This window comes from Alosa alosa, chromosome 21 (genome assembly GCF_017589495.1).
Source record: "Alosa alosa isolate M-15738 ecotype Scorff River chromosome 21, AALO_Geno_1.1, whole genome shotgun sequence".
Lineage (NCBI taxonomy): Eukaryota > Metazoa > Chordata > Actinopteri > Clupeiformes > Clupeidae > Alosa > Alosa alosa.
This window is the reverse complement of record NC_063209.1, coordinates 4,347,389-4,370,660: the sequence shown is the minus strand read 5'-3', so window position 1 is coordinate 4,370,660 and position 23,272 is coordinate 4,347,389. Positions and strand designations below refer to the sequence as shown.

The window sequence follows — 23,272 nt, the reverse complement described above, 5'->3', positions numbered from 1 at the left end:
ACTCTTTGCCTGTCCTTCTAAATTACACAAGTGAGGGAAAAAAATGACATGGTCAACTAGCTTTTTGTTTCCAAACTTTCAGTACTGTCTTTCTGGCCACTGTATAGCCCCCCTGCTTTCCATAGCTTCACCATGGCCTATTTCCAGTCCCGCCCATGCACTCTCCCATGCCGTCCCCTGAAAAACACCCCTCATTGTTATGGCCTCATGGTGACAATAGGTTTGGACCACAGGGCGGAAGGATGTGGCTGAATACCATGGCTTAACCTACAAAAACACCTTTTGTCACACACTTTCAGTGTGTGTGTGTTGGGGGGACACATCTACAAAAGGTCAGATGCAGGTTTCATTGGAAAAATATATGTTTTTAACATATAGGCCTACGTAATTTTACTTGATTTCTGAGTAAAGTTACCATAAACAAGAAGTGTGATTAAAGGAAAAATCATGTCCATGACAATCTGACAAAGTGATGTCATAGTTCCCATGTGGTACAATACGGATCTTTACCGTAAGGGAAGGCGAAAGGGAAGAGGGGGAGGAGGGTGTTTCGAGAACAGGGGACATTGCTGACGTTTTGCACGACGGCCATCACCAGGGGAAAACTGTAACCAATCTTTACAAATATTTACTTTTGTGGCGCTCGTTTACGTGTAAGGTTTTAGCCCAAGCGCCATTGCGCATCGTTCACTGGAATCGCCTTATTCTCATATCTAGTCGGGCAGGCCGTCCCATCCCCCCTCGATTTATTTATTAATTTATTTCGCCTGAGAAAAAAAAAACACATCGTCTGGCCATCGCCAAGATCCTGCCGAGGTCCCATGCAACGGAAATACGGAAATGTGGAAGAAATCGCTTTACTTTGAAAAAAGAATTTGCTTTACATAAATGTCGAATACGTAGCGTGGCGGAGAACGGTTCATCTCAAAGGCATAGAAAGGAAGAGCGGACATCATTGCCTAATCTTTGATAACAGACCAGCGCACAATATTGTGATGAACAGAGTGGGTCATTTTGTGTTTGTCCTATGTTTATTCTCTCACTTCATCCAGTCATCGTCGTATCGTTTTCATCACTGGGAATAAGCTAAAACGGTAATCGGAGGAAAGGACAACGCATTTGATTGAAGCTTTAGTACGTCATCCTCCGCGATAACAGCACAATGATGCCTCGTGTGCACATTTAAAACACGCACTGCACACCAAAGTCGAAGATTAAAGACACAGGGGTAAAATACAGGGCTTTTCATGTTTACAACGACTGTCCAACGTCACATTATTTTTTTCGAATCACCGTGGAGTTAAAAGAACATTGTTTCCTAGGCCTGAAAAACGGGAGTGTCGTGACCAATAACACAGTTCTAGCCAAGGCTACTGTATTTACGGTTTGTGTGGTGCAGCTTTGAGTATTTTTCAATATGCATTTTGTTTTTTACTGAATGCGTTATTTGGGCACTTGAACCGCGCATATTTTGCACTATCTTTTCGGATACTCTCAGTTCCATATCAGCAAAATGGGGAGCGACAGTGAAATTTTCAACAGAGAGTTGTCAAAGATGTCTGACGAGGACTTACTCGCCTGCTCAAAAGAGGAGCTAGTTAGCAGACTGCGTAAAGAGGAGACAGATAAGATGTCAGCTCTTATACAGCGTGGTCGACTCATCAAAGAGGTAAATAAACAATTGCAGGGGCATCTTCTCGAAATCAGGGAGCTGAAAGTCATCAATCAGCGCCTGCAAGAGGAAAACCAGGAGCTGCGTGATTTGTGTTGTTTCCTGGACGATGACCGGCTCAAGGTGAAGAAATTGGCACGAGAATGGCAACTATTTGGCCATCATGCAGCAAAAGTAATGCGGGAAGATCTGGGTGGATACCTGAAGAAACTCGCTGATTTGGAGCGCATGCAAGACGGGCTAGTCAAGGAAAACCTAGACCTGAAAGAACTTTGTTTGGTGCTTGAAGAAGAGTGTGTCAGCCGAAGTGACTCTAGTCCTGGAGGGTCCACCGAGCTGAATCTACCGTGCATGGTGGCCCGGGACTTAGGCGATGGCAGCTCCAGCACCGGGAGTGTGGGGAGCCCGGACCAGCTCCACCTTGTTTGCTCACCTGATGACTGAAGTACTCAAACGCCATCTTTCATCCTCACAACGCCCTATCTCTGTGAAGATGAAGTAAAACAAAACTGACGAGAAATGTCTACGTTGAGAGATAAGATAGTTTACAGCTTGTACATGTTTTTTGGCTCCACTGAGCTTTGTTGGAGTAGCCTGTTTTTTCCATGGGGGACTTGGATTGACCATGATGACATGGTCCTCACTGATCCTCTCAAAGCAGTCTTACCTTTTGAGACAGTGAATCGACAACTGGATTTCTATGAATCGGTGATTTGAAGGTTATCCTGATATTTTTACTGAGAGCTCAGGCCTTTTCCATCTACTTGTTTGTTTTCTTTTTTTTTCCTGTGAACTGTTGTAAGATTACCTTTTATTCTAGAAGGAACTGTATATTGAAATGAAATGTACATTTTATCTAAATATAATGGACTTTCCATGCAAGGAAAAACCAAATTGCTCACTTTGCCCAGGTTTTCAACACATGCACTGGACTACATGTCAATGTGGGCTAATTTTTTACTGCACTGCACTAGACAGGGCTGTGGGCGAATCCTTTCACACGATTCGCGTGTTAATCCTGATTTGAGCCATAATGATCTATTTTAGATCAGATCAAAAATCACAGAGCTGAAGTGAAGGGCAAGTTATGAACAAAATCATATCACTGAAACCAGGTGGCAATGCAGAGAGTTGATGAGATGGTATTTAAATGTGAGTGACTTAAAAACAGTTGGAATCACTAATCAGGTTCTGGAGGTGCTCTCAGTATTACTCAGTAGGCCTAATTGCACATGTGGTTGCCTTGGTTGAACCAGGAGGGTATGATACACCTGACCCAGCTGTGTAACACCGAAAGTTATATTGCAGAAACGCCACCAAATAAGACCAGACAAATCTTCAGTGCTTTCATGATGATTCCCACCAAATGCTGGAGGACACCACTGCACATAGCTGTATATTTTTGTTGAACTGGATTTTCCCAAGACTGGATTTTTGGCACATGATCCTAGGTTTATACACTGGTAATTTGGAAGATTGATAAAGTGACATTTTCACATGATATATTATTATTATTATTATTATTATTATTATTATTATTATTATTGCACAGAATAAGTTTGGCTCACCAGTCATTTGTTCTGTGTTAATGTTGTCAAAATGCTTTTAAATACCAGTACCACTGGCATGATCAACATCACTTCGGTGACAGCTATTTTGTTGTTTGTTCTTTTTTTCCTTTTTAGCATTAATCTTATTGCCTAGTAATATCATTGTCTCTGGCTGTAACTGATGGGCTATGCTTGTAGTGTATTGGAGAGCTTTAAAATACACTGATTGAGACACCCAATCCTGCCATGGTTTTTTTTTTTTGTGACCATTCTGAAGGATTTAAAACATGTTCTTTACCTGATTGACCTAAGGCATAATGTATACCTATGGCCTATTCATAGCTATGATTTGAGGAGATTCATGTTACTCATTTTCAGGTTGTGGCCAGTGCAGCGGCTATTCCTGGTTAGTGATCCTGTCACACAGAGGTCCCTTTATCTCGACATGTGCACATTGGTTAGCTCAGGACAAACTCCCCTTTATCACCGTCTACATCATATGCTTCCAAGGCCATGAGTGAGTGAGTACCTCTTTGGAGAGATAAAGAAACAGAGGACTCTATGTTCTGCACTGGCCACAAAATTCATGCAGTTTGTTGTCTCTTTGGCCTTTTTTCCCCATTCAAATATGCTTTCACCTCCATACCTCTTTATGTGTTGAGAAGTCAGAAAACATACATATTCCTGCTTGTCCCTTTTGGCTCTGCCAAGTTGTTTAGAGTCTCCCACGTTGCTTAGTCATTTCCTTCACCTAAACACCTTTTTTGTGTAGCTGTCACCTTGTATGTTGTCAGTTACCCCTTCAGATGAGTAAGAGGATGAGTAGGCTTTTGATCAGGAGTGCGGCACTTTGTTTGGGTCTGTGCCACACGTGTTGTTCAAGTGTATCAAACAAATGGATTAATTCCGTGCACCCAGTTGGCTCCTTCCTTTTCCAATTCCCATACTGCCTCTGTTTCACTTCCAATTTTTTTTTTTCATTGGCCAAGTCAGCACAAGTTGTCTTTTTCCGTAAACGTTTTAAACACTTTAGTCATAAACATGGGTTCAGAGGAGGGTTTATGTATTTATTTATTTATTTGTTTTTGAGCAACTGAACGGTCATCGGTTTGCGCGAGTCACAGCGCTTGTCTTTGTCTGGTTTCAGGACATCCTAAAAGGAAATTGTGTACCAAGTCCTCCCTTCCTCCTCCCTTCCTAAATTGTCCCCTCTCTTTTTACCATGGAATGAGTCGCCCCTGAGTCACATGAGGTTGAGCCATTCTTTTGCCCCCCATTACTTGGTGTAACATAACCTGTTCCGTTATGCATCCGACCTGTGGTATATGGATATAACTGTAACTCATCATTTGGAATGATGCGTATGTTGTTTGGGTTAACAACATATACTAAGGACAAAATGGAGGCCGAGGTGAAGAAGAAGGATCAACACTCAATATACTGGTCATCCTTTTAAACTAAATTTTAATCATGTGGCCATGTAAACATTAATGTAATATTTGTTTTGTCCAAAAACAAAGACACCCAGATCAGACATGAGTCACTATTTTTATTTACTCAGACAACATGTTGTAGTCTCACAGTAGACACTTGTTATTACAGACTGGTAACAAACAACTCTTACAAAAATATTATATATTTTTTTTTCCAAAATAAATATCTAGACGTACCCCTATGGTCCAGCCTTGGTTGTGTCTTCATGTCATACAGTTACATATATTACCTATCTATTGAAACATCTCAGACATAACACACCTTACAAAATAGTGTAACACTCAGTAATTTCAAGTGCATAGTGATCATATATTCACATGAAATATGTAGAATTTGACAGGTCTGCTACATTATGTCAGTGTAATGAAATGGGCTTTTAGTACAATGTATAGAGGCTAAGAGAGATGTTAAAGATAAATTATAATAATTCCACCCCATAAATTAACAGATTGTAGGTATAGTTTTTTTTCTCTTGATAATGCTCACTTAATGGGTACAAGAAAATGTATGACATCATCAAAATGAAGACATACATCTGATTTAATGCACAACAATTCAACCAACGTATTCAGAGATGTCAACAGCGGCGCTGCCACAGACTCTACAGTCTGCCCTCAGTCATGCCATTAGTGGATAACAAACCAGCAGGAAGTGTCTTTCACTTTGTGATAATGTTATTGGAAGCTCAATAAGTAGATTCATTTAATGAAGATATAATAGATACTGTATAAATAAAGTGTTCTTTAGAGTTGACCTTTAAAAAAAAGACATGTTAGCACATCCTATGGCATAGTATTTGAAATATTCTTAAGTATGGGACTGGGATAATGTTTCATTAGTTTTCATTTCTTTCATTCCATTCCTTTTCATTAGTTGAAATGTTTTGCTTTGTTTTTAAAACACTTTCAATTGACACATCGTCACCTTCTAGACTAGCCATGTTTTCTTTGAAGAACATCACAAGGTCAGGATAGTTGGAGAGTTGAGCGAGTGATCTGACTGGTCACCACTACTGCTGCTACGACGATGGGCAATTCCACAAGGCTCATGTCTCCTTGAGGCCTGAATAGTGCTGTGTTGGGTGGAAGTCGAGGGACCAGGAAGGCTGAGGTTTTGTGCGGTCACCGAGGGCCCTGCCTCCAGTGAGGCCGATGGGTAGGTAAAGATCAGGCTGGATGTGAACGGTGTGAGTGATGGCGTGGACATGAGCACAGGTGTGTGCAGAGCTTCAGATTCAACATGGATGGCAGATGAGGAGGCTGGGGCAGGTGGCGGTGGAATGGTTATTTTGGGCTTGGGTTTGTCTGCTTTAGCCTGGGCTGAGGTGGAGGGTCTCGGTAGATCCGAGTCAGCTGGTTCAATCTTGATGCCTCGAAGAGTAGGAAGTTTAGGACGAGAGTCGGAGTCGGAGTCCGAGTCGGAATCCTGGGTCTTGCAAATGGGGCGATGGGCCTCGAGAACCAGTTCAAGCTTCTCTTTCTCTTTCTGCAGGTTTGCAATCTCCTTTTGTAGACGGGACTTCTCGTCCTCTAACTCGTCTGTCTCCTGTAGAAGAGGAAAGAGATTTCATATTACCTTGTACCAAGAAAAGCAACTACTAAAAATCAGATGTGTTTTACAGCAGAGAAAATTCCACTGTGAATTTTTCCTAATGGACTTGAACTTACACTTTGAAGTGTGTCAGTCAGTTCCCTTCTGCGGTTTCTGCATTTAGCAGCAGCCATTTTGTTTCGCTCTCTTCTGATTCTTCGTCGTTCTTGCTCCTCTGGGGATAACTGCAATGATAAAAATACAGCATATGAAGGATGTATCATTTCAGTTAAAATGGATTTGATATAACTGACTGAAGTGGTTGTATGCAACAGTCAGTGTGAAACTGAAATTCTCATTCATTTTGTGTAGGCCTAAGATCATTGTAGTCCACATTATTCCAACACAAGTCTATCACTGCCACCTGCTGGAACTGTTGTGTTATTGCATGTGAGTGACTGGGACTTGCATGTAAAACTAATGACCCCTATCTCAACATTTGTCACTACTAACTCATTTACCCGTCCAATGATTTTAGAGCATCTCAGTCCTTTGTCTGTCTGTCTGTGCGTACCCTTTATTCTCTCACCCTCACACATAATGATGAGTCACACCTAGACCCCCTTGATGACTCATGTTTGAGTCATATGATTTACCCCAATGAGTCACATGATATTCCATTTCCTGTCGCATTATTTCACACAGTTAACTCTTGTCTGAAAATGTAGATATAGAGAAATGTAGAGGGTGAGAGGTCAATATGGACAAATACATGTGTCACACTGATTACATCTAGAACACTTTTGAAGAATGTAAATAAACATCTTTTTCCAACATGATATATACTATTGTAAAGGCAGTATATATCACAACAAAATAATGTGATTTACTACACCAGTATAAAGCTCTGCTACGCATTCTGAAGTAGTTCCTCTTTCTTCTAGCTGTGACCTCTCTCCACTTATCCTTTCCTGGTGAAACTGCACAACCAAGCAGTCACTCTTCTTACAGGATATTACACACTACTGAGGCACTGACTCAAACATCTGTCTATTCAACTGTCAACCTAGCACTCCCTCTTCCTCTATGTGGACTAAAAGACAGTGGATTCCATCAGGCCCCCACCACACACACACACACACACACACACACACACACACAGATACACACACAAACAACCACAACTGTAAGGACCATCTTACATGTTCATCAGTGCGACGTCTTGTGGAGTTCCCTGACCCGGTAGGAGCTCGTATAACCCCTGGGCGGATAATGTGGCTCTGATGAGGGTGAGAGCCCCCCCATGGAATGAGCACCAACTGTCATGGCGTAAGGGTGACGCAAGGGTCTTGAGGGTCCTGGAGGGCCAATGATGGATGGTTGTACCAGCCACTGGAGATCCTGATTTGATGTGATTGCATTGAGGCTGGGCACGAACTGACTGGATCCTGCCACAGAAAACTTCTGTGGTTGCAGACAAAAAAAAACAAATTAAGCTTCAATCTCTTAGTTCATTAAATCACAAAGAGTTAGTAGCCTATAGTAGCCTAAGCTAATATAGGCCTAGCCTAGTTATTAAACCATGTGAGTAAATAACATCATGGTTATTACTTCTTCATTGAAAAAGTCTGCTCACAATTTATTAACAAATGTGCCATTGTGTTGTAAACTAAGAGTGGCTTTCGAAGAGATAATGTGCCACCAGTCAGTCAGACTAGAGCTTAGCCTAGACAAAAAAAAATTGTAGAGTTAATCAGTGTAAGGTACCTACGTAGGCTATGGGAAATGCTTACAGCATACCTTGGCAATATTAAGTTGGTATTGCTGGCAGCATCTGACATAGTCTATTCACTTGAACAGGGTAGCATATGTACAATTAAACCGAGAATCGATGATAAATACTGCTCCTTAAGGTAACTCACCTGTTGTTGTTGCTGCGCGGTAGTGCTACTTGTTACCGTAGCTGGGTTTGATCCGGAGCCAGAGCTACTCTCGGAGAAGGTCTGGTCGGTTCCTCTGAGATAGTTCCGATACATATATGCGATGTTTCACTTAGTGTCCTTGTGTTCCCCGGCTACACAATGTAATACAGCTGAAAGAGTAAACCGATGTCTTTTTAACCACACCAATCTGTCCACTGCCCAAGCAAATACAGCACTTTCAAAATTAAGGAAGCACCACCTATTGCCGGGAAGAATAATCCAATATCCAGGGGGTATGGGGAAACGATGAAGCACGTGTTGACTCGCAAAACAGCCAAAAATGTCTTTAGAATACGAACATCTGATGTGGCATGACCCTTCGCATAGATTCAGTTTCAGACTCTAGTGAGATTACGGAGGAGTCATTGGATTATAAACACCCAATATTTTACAGCTGAATACGTTACGCCCCTCCCATTTCGGGAAATGGTGCGGGCAAGTCACGGATCACAGGCACAAGGGAACTGTGAGTGACGTATATGACCATATTTAGATTTTTCCGGGAATCCCGTTTTGACAGTTCGGCTTGTGTTCTTCCAGAGCCCGTCTACGGATTATTAGACATTCTCTGGTTCTTGTAGTAGGCCTATGTAGACTAGCCCACAATCAATCACCATGTCTGCTACCCATCAAATTGTTTTACAATTGAAAATGAATGATAAATTGTGATAATGTCATATTTTATTTCATTGTGTATTTTAGCGTAGACTACATCGGCAGTGAAAAGGGTTTTAAGTTTTTTATTTTATTAAACTAGGCTAGCTTAGGCCTAGGCTACTCTAGTGATGACAAAAATGAAACTGTCTTACAGGCCTACCACAGTAGCCTAGGCTATAATTTAGGCTAAAGAGGCTGGGCTACCACACTTCCAAGATCTTCCCTTAATTGAAAGTAGGGAAAGCCGCCTGGGTCATAAAATGACTCAGACATAGGTGCACGAGACTGCGCTAACGTTTTTCGCAGCAGTCTTATAGGCTAGTCTATCCTCTTTTTTAAGACTTTCTGAATGTTCCGTTATATGAGCTAATAGCTTACAGGTTCAAAGTTCTTCATGTACTTGTTTTCTTTCTTCAGGAACAATGGGTTCCAGCTGATTATGACAGCTGACAGCTGTCACATCAGGACATTGTTGAAGCACGTTCAAAGCTGGAAACACGTCCACTTCCGTTTAACCATGCCTACATTCTTACCTTCTTAGGCCTGCTCGGTGTTATTTCAAAATATGTTTTATAACCTAGGCTACTAGGCCTATAGCCTAGAGTGTAGACTATGGGCCTGGTTATATTTATACGTCGATGGCAATATCAAGAAAAATATGGCTAATGTCATTTAATTGAAAGATTATGGATTGGTGGATTTGTTTAGTTTAGCCTAACTTTTATTTCGCCTAGACTATAAGCTAATTATTTGCACAATTACAAATAATAATAATAATAATAATAATAATAATGTGTAGCCTAGCACTTTTCAAAATCAAGTTACAAAGTGTTTTACCAAATCTTTTACAGACGTTGAAATTCTAGCCATTAGATTCCTGCTTTATTTCAGTGTCTACTTTTTCTCATTCTGAAACTTTGTCTCAGCTTAAGGGGAAATCGCTGGGTCACGGTAGCTCTCTAGTATCAACAATCCGAAAGAGAGGGAAACTGAGGACCATGACTCATGCTTATGGACTGCCGAGATGCCACACCCTTTTCGCTCTCTGAGACATGTAGTGACCTGCAGAAATGATTGCGTAGGACTTTCTTTTAATATGGGCTGGGCACGAACATATATCTTGACGTCTCATAGCCTATGTGCAGGTGCAGAACACAGTGGACAGGCACACCTCACCTACTGACACATAAATCACACATCTTCATTACTTCAAGGCCATTTGATTTGAATATTTTAATCATACCACTTCCATTTAACTCGACAAAACCAGTTGTATAATTTGTTGAGTTTGTCAAACCACCCAGTTGGCCTAAGCTATAATCATCGCTGATGATTAAAGTTGTAGACTAAAATAGGCTACCCTAGCCTACTACATGACACATCAAACGTGGGCATACCTATAGGTTATGCAAACGAGAATAGGCTTTAGGCCTATAACCTAAATCATCTTGGCTGGAGGAAGTTTGGCTTGTATGGATGTTGCATAATATCGTAGCAGTTCGTTTATATGGGCAATATCCTACCTCACATCCACTAGGCTATACAACTTACTGGTCAAACAAGTTCTTTTTGACCATAGCCTATTGTGTTCGTGGTCAAATTTGTCCGATTGACAATAATTTTCTATCAAAAAAGTTGTCAATTTACTCTGACTATCATGAGGCTCAATGATCATGATGATCATTGTGATCATTTTCATAACAATTTGGGTGTTTTAGCCTATTTAACTTTAGAACACCCATTGTGTTCTCGGTCAAAAATGACCGGCCATGAATGGGTGAGAAAATGGTCAGTGTATAAAATTGAGTCCAGGACTTTTGATCAGATGGACTCTTCTTGGTGCTTCTGTACATTCACACAAACCCATATTGTTTCATCATTTGTGCACACAGATTAGAGTGATTAATACCCATACATCTTTACTTCTAGAGACCCTGCCTCTTTGTGATGCTCTTTTTTCATACCTTTTTTGAAACATGTTGCTGATATCAAATTCAAAATAAACATATATTTGCATTAAATAGTCAAATTTGTCATTTTCAAATTTGATATACTGTGTCCTTTTTGCAACTAATTATGAGTTTAAGAGATTTGCAGATTAATACATTCTGTTTTTATTCACATTTTACACAACGTCCCAACCTTTTCTGTTTTGGAGTTGTATGTGAGTGCTGTCAGAGTCCTTATTAGACATTCTCTGGTGCTCTGTTTGTATGCTATGGCTGCTGGAACACTGTCGTTACCTTTTATGGCTCTAGCCTATCTATCTATCTATCTATCTATGAATGTACAATTAATGAATGCTTACAATAGAGCATCACAGTCCCGCCCACAGGAGTTTCCGGAAGTAAGAATTCAATGCAATTTCTCCATTGACAATTCGGGTATAAGCCATAAAAACTTAACTGCACATGGTAGACTCAAAACCAGCTAAGGCTGTACTAACCGATTGTATATATAGAGGGCGAAAATTCAAGGGGCACTAACCTTTGAAATAAATCTCTTTTAATCGCGATGTCTTGGATAAGTACTTCATTACCCACAATCCTGAACAATCCCACAGTGATGCCTCTGATTGGTGGAAAGGCCGTTATGATCATAGTTTGAAACTTTATCAGAGAAAATTATTGACAAAGATGGCGGAGTCTTTTACTGGCTATGGCGAAAATCTTAATGTGAATAAAAACTTTCTAGACAAACATTGGTACTTGTATCAACAAGGATTGTGGTTTATATATCACACGAACTTAGTCAGGGCCAATACACCATCACATAGAACACTGTAAATGCTAGTTTAAACACTTAACTTTTCAGGTAGCCGATAGGCTAATCATTAGCCTTTCAGACATTAGAATGTCATTATAATGCTGCTAGCATTAGCCTACATGCTGCAACACAGGTGTGAAATATAATGTTTTAGTGACCTTGTTGTTTTTATGAACATGAATTGTTGTTCATAGGAAACATCAACTTAGTCGAGGCATAAAAAGCCTTGTATATCCTCACTAAGTACTTAAACTTTTGAACTAGCTAGCTAGCTGATAGCACATGCAAGCTGGATGCTACCACCAGCTAGCAGCTAGACACTGCAGTAAAATGGTTAGCAAACCGTCTTTGCCCCAAATATTTCACTGTTTCAAGGACGAAATCAAGAGTGTCCAAAGGGGTGAAAACCACTTTAAATCGGGTCACATTATTGACTGTTGTGTGTCTGAGGGTTAGCTTGTAGGTTTTGTAAGGGCTAGCATGAGGGACAAGACCTACAAAGTTGTGTGGTGAGTTTTGCAGGGAGGTTGGTAATGCTAGTTAACATTAGCTAGGCTACTGTAGCATTCATACTGTACAAGTCATATCATCAATCATTAACCTAGAAATACTTCTTCGTACATTTAATGAACATTTTGTGTAATAATTCACAGCAAACTGAATATGGTGGTCCAAGAGCAGACCATGCACCAGTCCATGTATCAGGATGGCAGTCAGATACGAAGCACTGCACAATGTTGCTAACGTTAACCGCTTTCACACACACACAATATAAAATACACGATGGTAAATATAACATTCAATACCAAAACACTATTATTTGCACGATTACTCCTGAAATAACTGCTATCAACCGCACATTCACTATATAAAAATCACTGTTTGGAGGAAAGGGTTCACGTGCTGTCGCCGGTTGGAAATGATTTCGCGCTGGTTCGTGCATTGCTTATATATTATTCAGTGAGGCGCGGTGGTTTATGGGATGAGTAGTTCCTTCGCTCGGAAAGGAAAATATGTACACAGCCTTGTACCTTTGACTTTTTGTGGACTTTCTCTTCGTTTTTTCACTCGAAATGATATGTTGTATGCTTATGAGTTACTCCGTAGCTGATTAGCTTAAGACATGCTCTAAAACTCTTTAGATACAGATTTTTCCAAAACGTCAATAGGATAAATCAGAGAGGGTTAAAGCGGTAATCAAGGATCTTTGGATAAATGAATGGGAAATTTACTTCCGGAAACTAAGCTCTCTCGGAGGAGGGACGGGACTGTGATGCTCTATAGACCCTTTCAACAATAACAACAAAAACAATGCTTGAACGTTCTATTTGGGCCCCAATCTACTTCCTCTACATTAAGATAACATATGGAATGTTAAAAAGGAAGTCTTGTGGGGCCAACTATGATGCTGAGAATGGAACCAGAGAGGGTTAAAGCGGAGCTAGTAATCAAGGATCTTTGATGGAACTCTCTTGAAAGGGGACCCTTATTTTAAATGCAGAGGAAGTAGATTGGGGCCCAAATAGAACGTTCAAGCATTGTTTTTGTTTTTATTGTTGAAAGGGTCTATAATTAGTAAACTTTTGTCTATTGACTGACATTCTGTTTCACCAATTGCTTTGTAGAATTTATCAAAACAAAAAAAATGCTCATTGACCAATAAAGTCATCGGGATTGCAACGCTTGCCACGCAGGCAAAGATTCATGGACCAATGACTGAAAGCTGGAAGGCGGGTCAGTGGAGGCACTGGTAGACACGTAGCTAGTAAGTGTCAGCTAATCGATGTTAGCTTAGAAATGATAAAACTTGTATTCAATTTGTGGTTATAAGTACTATGTCATTGCTTTGAATGACTGATACCGTTTCGCTGAATCAATTTGAGAGAGTTAAAGGCTGCTGTTTGTAAAGTTACAGGGAGCTCTTTGATGTAGATTAGGTAGTTAGTCTAGCTAACATTAGCTATCTAGCTAGCAATTGACGTGGATGCCCAGCTGACGAAGTAACATCTGCTGCCAGCAGTAGGGAGAACACGTTAACCAAACGGGTTGGCAAACACACAAGATATCTAACAAGTAGATTACTTGTCTTTTTTCATTTATTTTTAGGGTCATCCTACGATAGAAAATGGACCTTCCTCACCATGGACATAGAGCGAGTAAGTAACATCACATTACTACCAGTCAACGATAACAGCTAACAGTTTACTACGGCCAACCTGTCCTATATATCGCTAACTTATCTAAACTTTGTAAACTTGCTCAACTTACAGTAAGGCTTGTTATTTTGGACGATAATTGGATGACATTCTTTTGGACAAACTTTTCTAAGTTTGGTGATAGCTGGCTCAGCTTCTGCCATGTAACCTGGGCAGACCAATTCCTGCAGAGAGAAAAATCCGGTAGTGTTTGTCATAACGTTATTGTGCATGATTCTCAATGTAGTTCTAACATGCAAAATAACATTCTAACTTAAATATGCAGTCATAGTAGAAATTCCACAGTTATAGTTCCTTCAGTTGTGCAATTTTGTGTCTGTAATGAATATCATTTACTTCAAGTAGGACAGGCTAATTGTAGGTTAACGCTTTAGCTGTGCAGGATATATCAGGGGTTTTCCCCTGATTTTGTATGTTGGATCGACTGTGTTGGGCTGCATGGAATAGTGCTCCCCAGCACAGCCTCATAAACTGACACAAATATATTTTGCTTGGTATTTATACAGCTAAACCAAGAGCTCGCACAGGTCCACCAGCTGGAGACCCCTTGCTTTTTGATGATACCAGCTCCGGAGGGCCTCCAATGTCCAGTCAGGGCTACTACAATTCAGGGTACAACATGAGTGGACCCCCTGGTGGTGGTGGGGGTGGCGCTGGCGTGAACAATTTATTTGCTGATCCGATGGCCAATGCTGCCATGATGTATGGTTCCTCAATTGCCAACCAGGGGAAGGATATTGTCAATAAAGAGGTAAGACTTGGTCTTGAGACATGATGTGGAGTTTCATCTGGAAGGCTGGAGTCGCCGCGGTTAGAACTGTGTGAATATTCTCTTTTCCCCCAAATCACAGATAGGCCGGTTTGTTTCCATGAACAAGTTGAAGCACTTCTTCGCCGTTGACACCAAATATGTAATGAAGAAACTGATGCTCCTCATGTTCCCCTATACGCATCAGGTAAATTACATTCTGATCTAATTATGGTGTTGTGTTAGCTGACCATATTCATACTTTGCAGGCTCCTTCTCAGTTATTCTATTGCCCCCATACTGTGCCTTACGATAGGGATTCTTAAACTAGGGGGCGCGAAATATATGAGGGGTCAAAAAATGATTTTCTGTCTGAATTTAAAAAAAGTTCTTTTTAAAAAGTCCAACAGGTTTAGAAATTGGGATACTCATCAGCCCTAGATGTAGACCCACAATTCACAGTGTTTCCATATTGTTTCTCTTTGAGAATGGGTGCTTACATACTGCTTATGTAAGATCTGGATGACTGACAGATACATATACTGTTGCTTATTTGCATTGCACTTCTTGTTGTGGACAATCCATTGTTACATATTAGCTTCTGCTTTGCGTTTTATGCAGTGGTTAACACTAACGGTTAAAGGTGTGCACTGTCAAATCAGTTGTTTGGGAGACGTGGCTAATAGATTGTGGGGGATGAACAGATAAAAAGTTGTGAGAACCACGGCCAGTGACTCCTTCAAAGATATTCCATAATCGGGGGCGCTGTGGCGCAACAGGCTACAGTGCCCGTACCATGTACGGGTCCAAGTGCCCACAGGGACCCAGGTTCGAATCCAACCTGCGGTCATGTCCCGATCCCACCCCATCTCTCTCTCTCCCATTCACTTCCTTTCTATCTTCACTGTCCTGTCGGAATAAAAGCAAAAAAACCCAAAAATATACTTAAAAAAAAAAAAAAAAAAATTCCATAATCATAGTTTATATGAAAAAAGGTTTTGTCCTGTGCCTTATCTGTCCATCGTAAGATGTAGTACACAAACTACTCCATGTCCCGATGAAGACGAGGCAGTGTGTCTAATTTTTGTTTTATTATATTGTGATTTCATAAGGACTGGGAAGTGCGATACCACAGAGATACTCCCCTGCCTCCCCGACATGATGTGAATGCTCCTGACCTCTACATACCCTGTGAGTCAAGGCTAATACTACCAGTGCTGATGACATGGGTGACGATGAAAATAACTTTGGTTGTGATCATGTGCAATAATATTCCCTCTTCCAGTAATGTGGAATGCTTGATGTATGCCTACAGTAGTTACAGTCTGAAAACTTCTTCATTATTTGTCTTAAACAGTCACTGTCCTGATCCTGATTCTAATTGAGGTTTCTATTTGTCATAGCAATGGCTTTCATCACCTACATTTTGCTAGCTGGGATGGCCCTTGGAATCCAGAAAAGGTTAAATATGTGTTTACCTGCGTATCCCCTCCCAGCTTTGTACTTTTAAATAAAGGAGATATGTGGAGTAGTCCTGAATACAGTCACACTGCACTCTTCCATCAACTCACATTTCATAGAATACAGCACCACACATTGTACCTGGGACATAAGACCCGGGCCCAGGCTAGCTGTTTTGTGTGCTAATTTCAGTGGAAATCTGGACAGGCATTTTTGTTTCTTTGCATTCTTTTGGTATTTCTAGGTCATTAAAAAACCCTCCACATAGCACCTTGTGTTGTTTTATTACATGCTCATAGTGAAAGATTGCCTGGCCCATACAGTGTATTGTCGTATTCGACATGCTTACCCGTTGTTCCCTCTCTTGTTTATGTCTCCTGTGGAACAGGTTCAGTCCAGAGGTGTTGGGGCTGTGTGCCAGCACTGCCCTGGTGTGGATGGTCATTGAGGTGTTGGCCATGTTGTTGAGCTTGTACTTGCTTACCGTGCACTCCGATCTTTCTACCTTTGATCTCATTGCTTACAGTGGATACAAATATGTGGGGTAAGGCTTTTTCTTTTTTTTTTTTCCCTCTTTTTCGCATGTCCAAATTTCCGTCAAGGATTCCCGGAACACTGAAAGACCGGGGTACACGAAACTTGGTGGGCATGTAACCCCACATGGATAGCATGGAACCATCGTTTTTCGTTGATCTGTAGCCCCCCCGCTGGACTGGACCCCCCGAAAGGAGGGTAGGGCAGACACAGTTTTCTGTGAATATCTCAAGAACCGTAGGGTTTAGAAGGACAATTTTTTTTGTATGTTGCTCTCAAGGGGCCATGTCAACCCATTCCATAACCACTCAGTTCATGTATAGCGCCACCTAGTTAAACACAAAAAAGTAAAAATGAGGTGTTGTAATCGCAGGTATCTGTGACCTAACATGCACGAAATTGGAAGTGTAGGATCATTATGACACCCTCTGAATGCACGCCAAGTTTTGTGGAATTCCGTTCATGGGGGGCCACACAATAAATTAATTTATGTTACTATACACCAACTGGCCTGTAGGTGGCTGGAGACAGTTTTCTGTGAATATCTCGAGAACTATAGGGCCTAGGAGGTCCACCTTTTTTTTTGTATGTTTGCCTCCAGGGGTCATGTTAACCCATTCCATGTGCACACATGTGCATAAACAGATACACACGCACACACAAACATTCACAGTAATCATACGTATGACACATACTCACACAGTAGACATATGTACGCATACATGCACATGCACAAACACACATACGCAGGCAAACACACAAGCACGCACGCACACACACACACACACACACACACATAAACATAAACGTGTGCATGCACACAATTCAAGAATTTCTCAGAATTATGAACAGGCAAGATGGGGGTGGGGTTGTATAAAATGAATTTTACATGTGAAATCTATGAACTAATCATGTTTTGGTACTTGTTGTCTAGCAGATACCAGTGAGAATTGAGTGTGGATAATGCAATTTAGTGAGACAGTTAGAATCATATAGGCCTTTCAGCGTGATTTATTTTTGTGGAAAAAATGTGCTGGACTGGGCGGCGGTCATATTTTGTACCGCTCTGCGGTACATCTAGTTTTAATGCACATTAACATGTTGCTGTTATGTAAAGGAGCATGGAGACCATTCCTGACCTTAAATGAGTTCAATGAAATAAATCAATGGAGCTAAACTGTTGCCTCTCTCTGGTTTAGGATGATCTTCACTGTCCTGTGTGGACTCCTCTTTGGCAGTGATGGCTACTATGTTGCTTTGGCCTGGAGTTCCTGTGCCCTCATGTTTTTCATAGTGAGTTCACAGTTTTACATAACTCAGTTTATTAATGACCATTGTGATGATGTGAGCAAGGGATAATCACCCTGACGCGCAGCAGAGTCAAAACACAAAACCTGTTGCCATTGACAGCGGTCATTATATACTTTGCAATGGTAATTACATAGATTTAACAGACTTCCGAACGTTGGGAAGGCCCACTCATGTGAATGGAACTTTCTGCAGCACTCTGAAGAGCCGTGTAAAAAAATGTAATAATGTGGTGTACATGTTGTGATCTACAAAATATTGAAGATGTAAATTAATAGTTCAGCTTAGTTCACTTACATGTCCCTTTTACATACACATTTAAATTATATGCTTCATTGTTATGACCCCTTATTTGTAGTTTATGATCATGATAATTTCAGAAACGCCCCAAGCAAATATCCTAACATCTGTCAAATAGTGAAGAAAATAACCAAGCACAAGCAAACAGAATGTCCAAAGAGTCCAAAGGAGTTCTCAAGTAATCCAAAAGTGACTTACTTAATTAATTACCAGAAACTGCCAGGTGTTCAACCATAAACTGTCTTCGGTGCAGGGCATCCTCATGAGTTCTAACACTGGTATAACAGTTTTAGTTTTTGGAAAATGGTTTATTAGCATGTAACATGCTGTACCATGTTATTTTTAGCATGATGATGATCGTAATGTAAGACTGCATTTCTTTGCAGAGAGATTAATGATTAAGATGAATGGTTAAATGATTAATGATTAAGATTATTGTGTTTGTTATTAAATTGAAACATGAGATACATTATGAACACTACCAAGTCAGTATGATGGTATATGGTAATATGAGATGAACACATCTATCCTTTCCAGTATATATTCAGTTACATCTCTCTTCTCAGGTCCGCTCACTCAAGATGAAGATTCTTTCCTCGCTGTCCTCCGACTCCATGGGTGCTGGAGCAAGCGTCAAGCCCCGCTTCCGCCTTTACATCACCATGGCAACTGCTGTTTTTCAGCCAATCATCATTTACTGGCTCACCTCTCACCTGGTCAGGTGACCTGGTAGTGCCCATCCATCAGGGTCTGCTAGCATGGAACTTTCAATGACCTTTAACAAACTTCATGGAGTGTCATTACTACACTTGCCTTTGGCCATTGTACCAAAATGGCCTGTAGATATTTGCTTGTTGTAGGTTGTTTGTTTTGGGGACTAAAGTGTTGATAAACTCCTTAAACAAACTCAGACTGAATATGGCATGTAAGGCTATGGATGAATGGATAGCTCATTGAAAAATATCTTCAGAGTTATGGGTTTTCACTTCAACAAAAATGGACCTCTAAGAACCTTTTAAACTCTTTGTCCCTTGGCTGTCTAATAGTCTAAACAGGCAGACAACCAAAATGACCAATGAACGAATATTAGGAGAATGCAAACAGTTTTGGCTTTATAAAATACGTATCTATATTGCAACTCCCTGGATTAACATTCTGTGCTGAAATATTGTGTATGTCGTGAAGCACACACTTGTATAACTCCTTTTGTATTTATCTGTGCTATTGGAAGCATGAACAGCAGTGTTTTTATTTTTGTAGTAAAACAAAAACAAAATGAGTGAATTTTAAACGAAAGCAGTTTATACATGTATGTTTTCATTTCAGTTGATGTGTGTGATGAAGTGAACCTATTGAGTAATCCGATGTTTTGGATGTAAAGTAAAGAAAAACATACAAAAAAACTGGATCATTGTTATGTGTTCCTTGTTATAGCTGTAATTTAATACATTATTATATGCATAACCTGTAAGAATGGAAAGCTTTCAAAACTGATAGTTTGCCATCTGATACAGATTTAATATGGGGCTAATATTTGTGAGTATTTCAGTAAAGCAGAATAGCCACTTGTTTGGCCTCAATTTGCTAAAAGAAAATGAGTGTCTACTGCTTTAATGCAGACTCGGTCATGACTCAGATGGGCATGTCACTTTAAGGTCGAGCAAGAGGCGCGCCTGCTGCAAAGCGTCCTTTTGGTTACTAAGGAAACCAGGGAAAAGTAAGAACGCGCACACCAGTGATAATTCGTGCGTTCTCTGGTGTTCTAGCCGCTGGATTGTTCAAACGAAATAATTTCTACTGTTAAATGCATCCCCGTTGATGCAAATTTACATCTTATCAACTTTGTATTAGTTTGGCATAAAAGGTAAGTTACTCTTTTTTTGCACCCGTCCCTATCTCAGCACCTAGATATGTCCACAAAAGAATGGTTAGCTTGCTAATTGTTGAAAATGTAACTTAATATTCTAGCGCCATTTTCTCAGGTGGAACACCATGCGGCTTCATTTTAGTTTTGTTTGCTAACTGGACGGAAATTTAGGAATTTTGACTGACTTAACAACAATTAACGTAATGTTAACCACCTATCTCTTCTGTGCACCTGTCTGTCCCCGTCGTCCAGAGCTGTAGATTCGCTAGATGGCTTGCTAAATCATTTACACATGAATAGTGGCGCAAAAATAATTTGTTAGGACTTTGAACTGGACGACTCTTTTGTCCACTCTACCTCTGGATCTGTCTTTAACTATGCATTTTAATTTCTTACTTTGATTACAACCTCTTTAATTATAATGTTAGTATAGTTTGATTATTGCCTATTTTGTTTATCACTGTACAGACCTTGTTTCAAATGATATCAAACAAATGATTGCTTACGGGTTCTTTGTTGATATTTTACCAGGTTCATGTGAATATCACCTGCACCTGTTTGTAGCAGGGAGAGCGATGGAGAAAGATCATTCACTGCCACCCCTCTCTCCCATCCAGTCCCCCGGCACTCCCTGCAAAAACCTCTCACTGTCCCCCTCTCTGCCTCATTCTTCTGCCACTGTACCCTCCTCTCCTCCTCTCTCCCCCTCCTTTCTCTCCCTCCCTTGCTCACACTCGTCCCCCGCCTGTCCCACACCTTCTCAGCCATTTGATGAGCTCACCTCACACTGCCTAGGGTCACCTCTCCTATCTGACCAAGACGACCTGACCTGTTTAAGCTGGCTTCACCAGAGACGGAACCTTCTGCCCATGCAACCTCTGCTCAAGACCTCCTCACTGGCCTATGTAGAACCTCGGGACCTCGTCCCTCCCCCGCCGGGCCCCCGTGCCCTCGGGAAGCCCCCATACTCATTCAGCAGCCTTATATTCATGGCAATAGAGGATTCACCGGAGAAACAGCTGCCGGTGAAGGATATCTATGAGTGGATCGTCAACTCTTTTCCCTACTACAGGGCTGCCCCAGGTGGGTGGAGGAATTCAGTTCGGCACAACCTGTCTCTGAATAAGAGCTTTCGCCGCATCAGCAGAGAGAAGTGTAAGGTAAGGACTCCAGCAAATTTGCCACCAATATCTGTTTACTCCGTCATATATGGTGTCTACTTGGATATTTGTGTGTTATTAGGTATTAGTTATTTTGTGTGATGTCCTTACAGTCTGGTGGAAAAGGCTCACTCTGGTGTGTGTGCCCAGAGTATCGACCTGCTCTTTTAGAGGTGCTGAAGAAAACACACTATTGTCACAGTACCAATGTCAATCTACTTAACAATCCTGTATTGTAAGTATAAACACATGGGAATAAATCATGCATCATAGTGGGCTTCACATTTTCCATATTTTTGATGTTCCTAAAAAAATTAATGCCAGTTGAATGCCTTCCCTAATATGACAGAGTAATTAACATCCACATGTTGTCTTTAATGCTGTGCATTTATAGGCAGGAGGCAGCTGATTATGGGCCACCAGTCATATGTGAAACAGTCGAAATGTCAGGTAGGTAGATATTGAAAAATCACAATCAAAACCCATGTGCTATGCTTGTATAGATCTCAAATACCAAATGCACCCTCTCAGGAATAAAGTAAATGGGGGGAAAAATGGGGAGTTTCCCCATTATTCTACATGACTAGTTAACTTTGTGAAAGTGACTCCCTAAGTCTTCAACTTGTCTAGTCTGACTTTCTCTCAGGATTGCAAAACTGGTGTGTTTGGGTGGTATTGTCATGGGAACAACCTGGCATTGCCCTGGCAACCTATAGCCACAGCAACACCAGGACTGCCCTCTTTATGTGTCTCTTTTAGTGTGTGGTTCTTATGCAAAGTGATTTTTAGCTTGTGTCAATGAGTGGTTGTATTTCTTACACACAGAGCTGAACATCTCTGTGGCAACAGCTGAATTATGTAACTGTGAACTGCTAAGGATACACTAATTGTTCTTAATTCATTGTAGTAGGTGTGTGTCAGTTGTGTAATCACACAAATACATTTTCCAGTCTAGACCTACTACTACAATACATATGACATATCCGTTCCTTGTTTCATGGCTCTTACCCCCCCTCCCCAGATGACCTTTCCTCCAGTGCGCCCTGCTCTATGACCCCTGACCATGAGGAGCTGGTTGCTATAGAGTCTGTGACACTTCATGAGGAGGCAGAAAAAGAGGGAGAGAAAGACCCGCTTGCTGACAGTGGCTACATTGAGCTCCATTATTACCAGTTTAACCAGTATGAGTACCTAGTGCTTCCTGGAAACGCAGAGCTGGATCTGGAGACGGTAGAGATACTACAGCTGGATGCAGAGGCCCAGGAAGCTGCCGGTTCACTCCTTGACCTTGCAGGGGGTGGACACTCTGGGTAATTAGCATACGAGGTCAAGCAACTACAGTTACTAAACACACTCAACAGAGACTGATGCAAACTGGTGTGACTTGACATGTTACATGCTGACATGATGTTGCTACATGCTGACTATTTATGGAATGGTTGTTCAATGTTGACACCATAAAACTGCCTGAGAATTGTTCCTGTCACTAAGTGATGTAGGTGCTGTACCTCACATGGAAATCAGCCAATGCACTTGAACTCTCTGAAATGTTAACAATAACTGAAAGCAACGTTCCTCTAAGATTTTGCTGTTGGAATTCCTTGAATAAAAATGGCTATTTTTGTGTTTTTCACACTGTGGTCATTAAGAATCAATTTATTGTTGTCATTTATAAATTGTGGAATGCTTTAAACACTTGTAAGAAGACTGCCAGTGGTTCCACTTTGTTTCAGGGCACAAATAATGTTTAGTAACTAATCTTGTGCACTTAGTGGATGATTAATATGTTACTTTTGAGACATTTCAGACTTTGTAGACCTCTCTGTTTAACATTATGTGAACTTTTGATTCCTTTCTTATGTAAATGACTGACTTTTATCTTGCTTCATGGAATAAGACAGTTGGTCGCAATTTCTGATTTCTGTATAATTTGCATGGCAATAAAGAGTTCTTGAAATGCTTATATATGGAGAACGTTTTCTTTTTTATTTGAAACATACTCCAAGGCCGAATGTACCATACTGTAT

At 40.8% G+C, this 23,272-nt stretch overlaps 4 protein-coding genes across 5 annotated transcripts; 3 read left to right on the top strand and 1 right to left on the bottom strand.

The window, feature by feature from the left end:
• The first annotated feature begins 758 nt into the window (after positions 1-758).
• ccdc85b (coiled-coil domain containing 85B) lies at positions 759-3,461 on the top strand. The gene has a single exon (XM_048231647.1). The coding sequence runs from the start codon at positions 1,514-1,516 to the stop codon at positions 2,114-2,116; it is 603 nt and encodes a 200-aa protein (XP_048087604.1). The 5' UTR covers positions 759-1,513; the 3' UTR covers positions 2,117-3,461.
• A 1,290-nt stretch (positions 3,462-4,751) lies between these two features.
• On the bottom strand, positions 4,752-8,712 carry fosl1a (FOS like 1, AP-1 transcription factor subunit a). The gene is given in 5 exon segments (XM_048231646.1): positions 4,752-6,261; positions 6,384-6,491; positions 7,449-7,530; positions 7,532-7,710; positions 8,169-8,712. Coding segments are annotated over 5 exon segments (1,071 nt in total). The 5' UTR covers positions 8,283-8,712; the 3' UTR covers positions 4,752-5,673.
• Positions 8,713-13,321: 4,609 nt separating this feature from the next.
• yif1a (Yip1 interacting factor homolog A (S. cerevisiae)) lies at positions 13,322-19,624 on the top strand. 2 transcript variants are annotated; one of them, XM_048231971.1, is made up of 9 exons: positions 13,322-13,416; positions 13,758-13,807; positions 14,374-14,618; positions 14,719-14,823; positions 15,728-15,806; positions 16,019-16,076; positions 16,465-16,620; positions 17,810-17,903; positions 18,785-19,624. In XM_048231971.1, exons 2-9 carry the CDS (start codon positions 13,777-13,779, stop codon positions 18,941-18,943), a joined length of 927 nt encoding a protein of 308 aa, XP_048087928.1. In that variant the 5' UTR covers positions 13,322-13,416; positions 13,758-13,776; the 3' UTR covers positions 18,944-19,624. The 2 variants fall into 2 exon arrangements, with proteins under 2 accessions (XP_048087928.1, XP_048087929.1); XM_048231972.1 differs by lacking the exon at positions 13,322-13,416 and having other exon boundaries at positions 13,423-13,807.
• Positions 19,625-19,910: 286 nt separating this feature from the next.
• si:ch211-145o7.3 (forkhead box protein N2) lies at positions 19,911-23,208 on the top strand. The gene is made up of 5 exons (XM_048231970.1): positions 19,911-20,082; positions 20,617-21,245; positions 21,359-21,480; positions 21,640-21,695; positions 22,267-23,208. Exons 2-5 carry the CDS (start codon positions 20,661-20,663, stop codon positions 22,557-22,559), a joined length of 1,056 nt encoding a protein of 351 aa, XP_048087927.1. The 5' UTR covers positions 19,911-20,082; positions 20,617-20,660; the 3' UTR covers positions 22,560-23,208.
• The last annotated feature ends 64 nt before the right edge of the window (positions 23,209-23,272 follow it).

Bases quoted from the DNA above. Each gene is read 5' to 3' on its own strand.
- ccdc85b (XM_048231647.1), top strand. From the start codon at position 1,514: ATGGGGAGCGACAGTGAAATTTTCAACAGAGAGTTGTCAAAGATGTCT.
- yif1a (XM_048231971.1), top strand. From the start codon at position 13,777: ATGGACCTTCCTCACCATGGACATAGAGCGA. The intron at 15,807-16,018 runs GTGAGTCAAGGC...TATTTGTCATAG, and splicing joins TCCTGACCTCTACATACCCT to CAATGGCTTTCATCACCTAC. The intron at 17,904-18,784 runs GTGAGTTCACAG...CTCTCTTCTCAG, and splicing joins GTGCCCTCATGTTTTTCATA to GTCCGCTCACTCAAGATGAA.
- si:ch211-145o7.3 (XM_048231970.1), top strand. From the start codon at position 20,661: ATGGAGAAAGATCATTCACTGCCACCCCTCTCTCCCATCCAGTCCCCC. The intron at 21,246-21,358 runs GTAAGGACTCCA...ATGTCCTTACAG, and splicing joins TCAGCAGAGAGAAGTGTAAG to TCTGGTGGAAAAGGCTCACT. The intron at 21,696-22,266 runs GTAGGTAGATAT...CCCCCTCCCCAG, and splicing joins TGAAACAGTCGAAATGTCAG to ATGACCTTTCCTCCAGTGCG.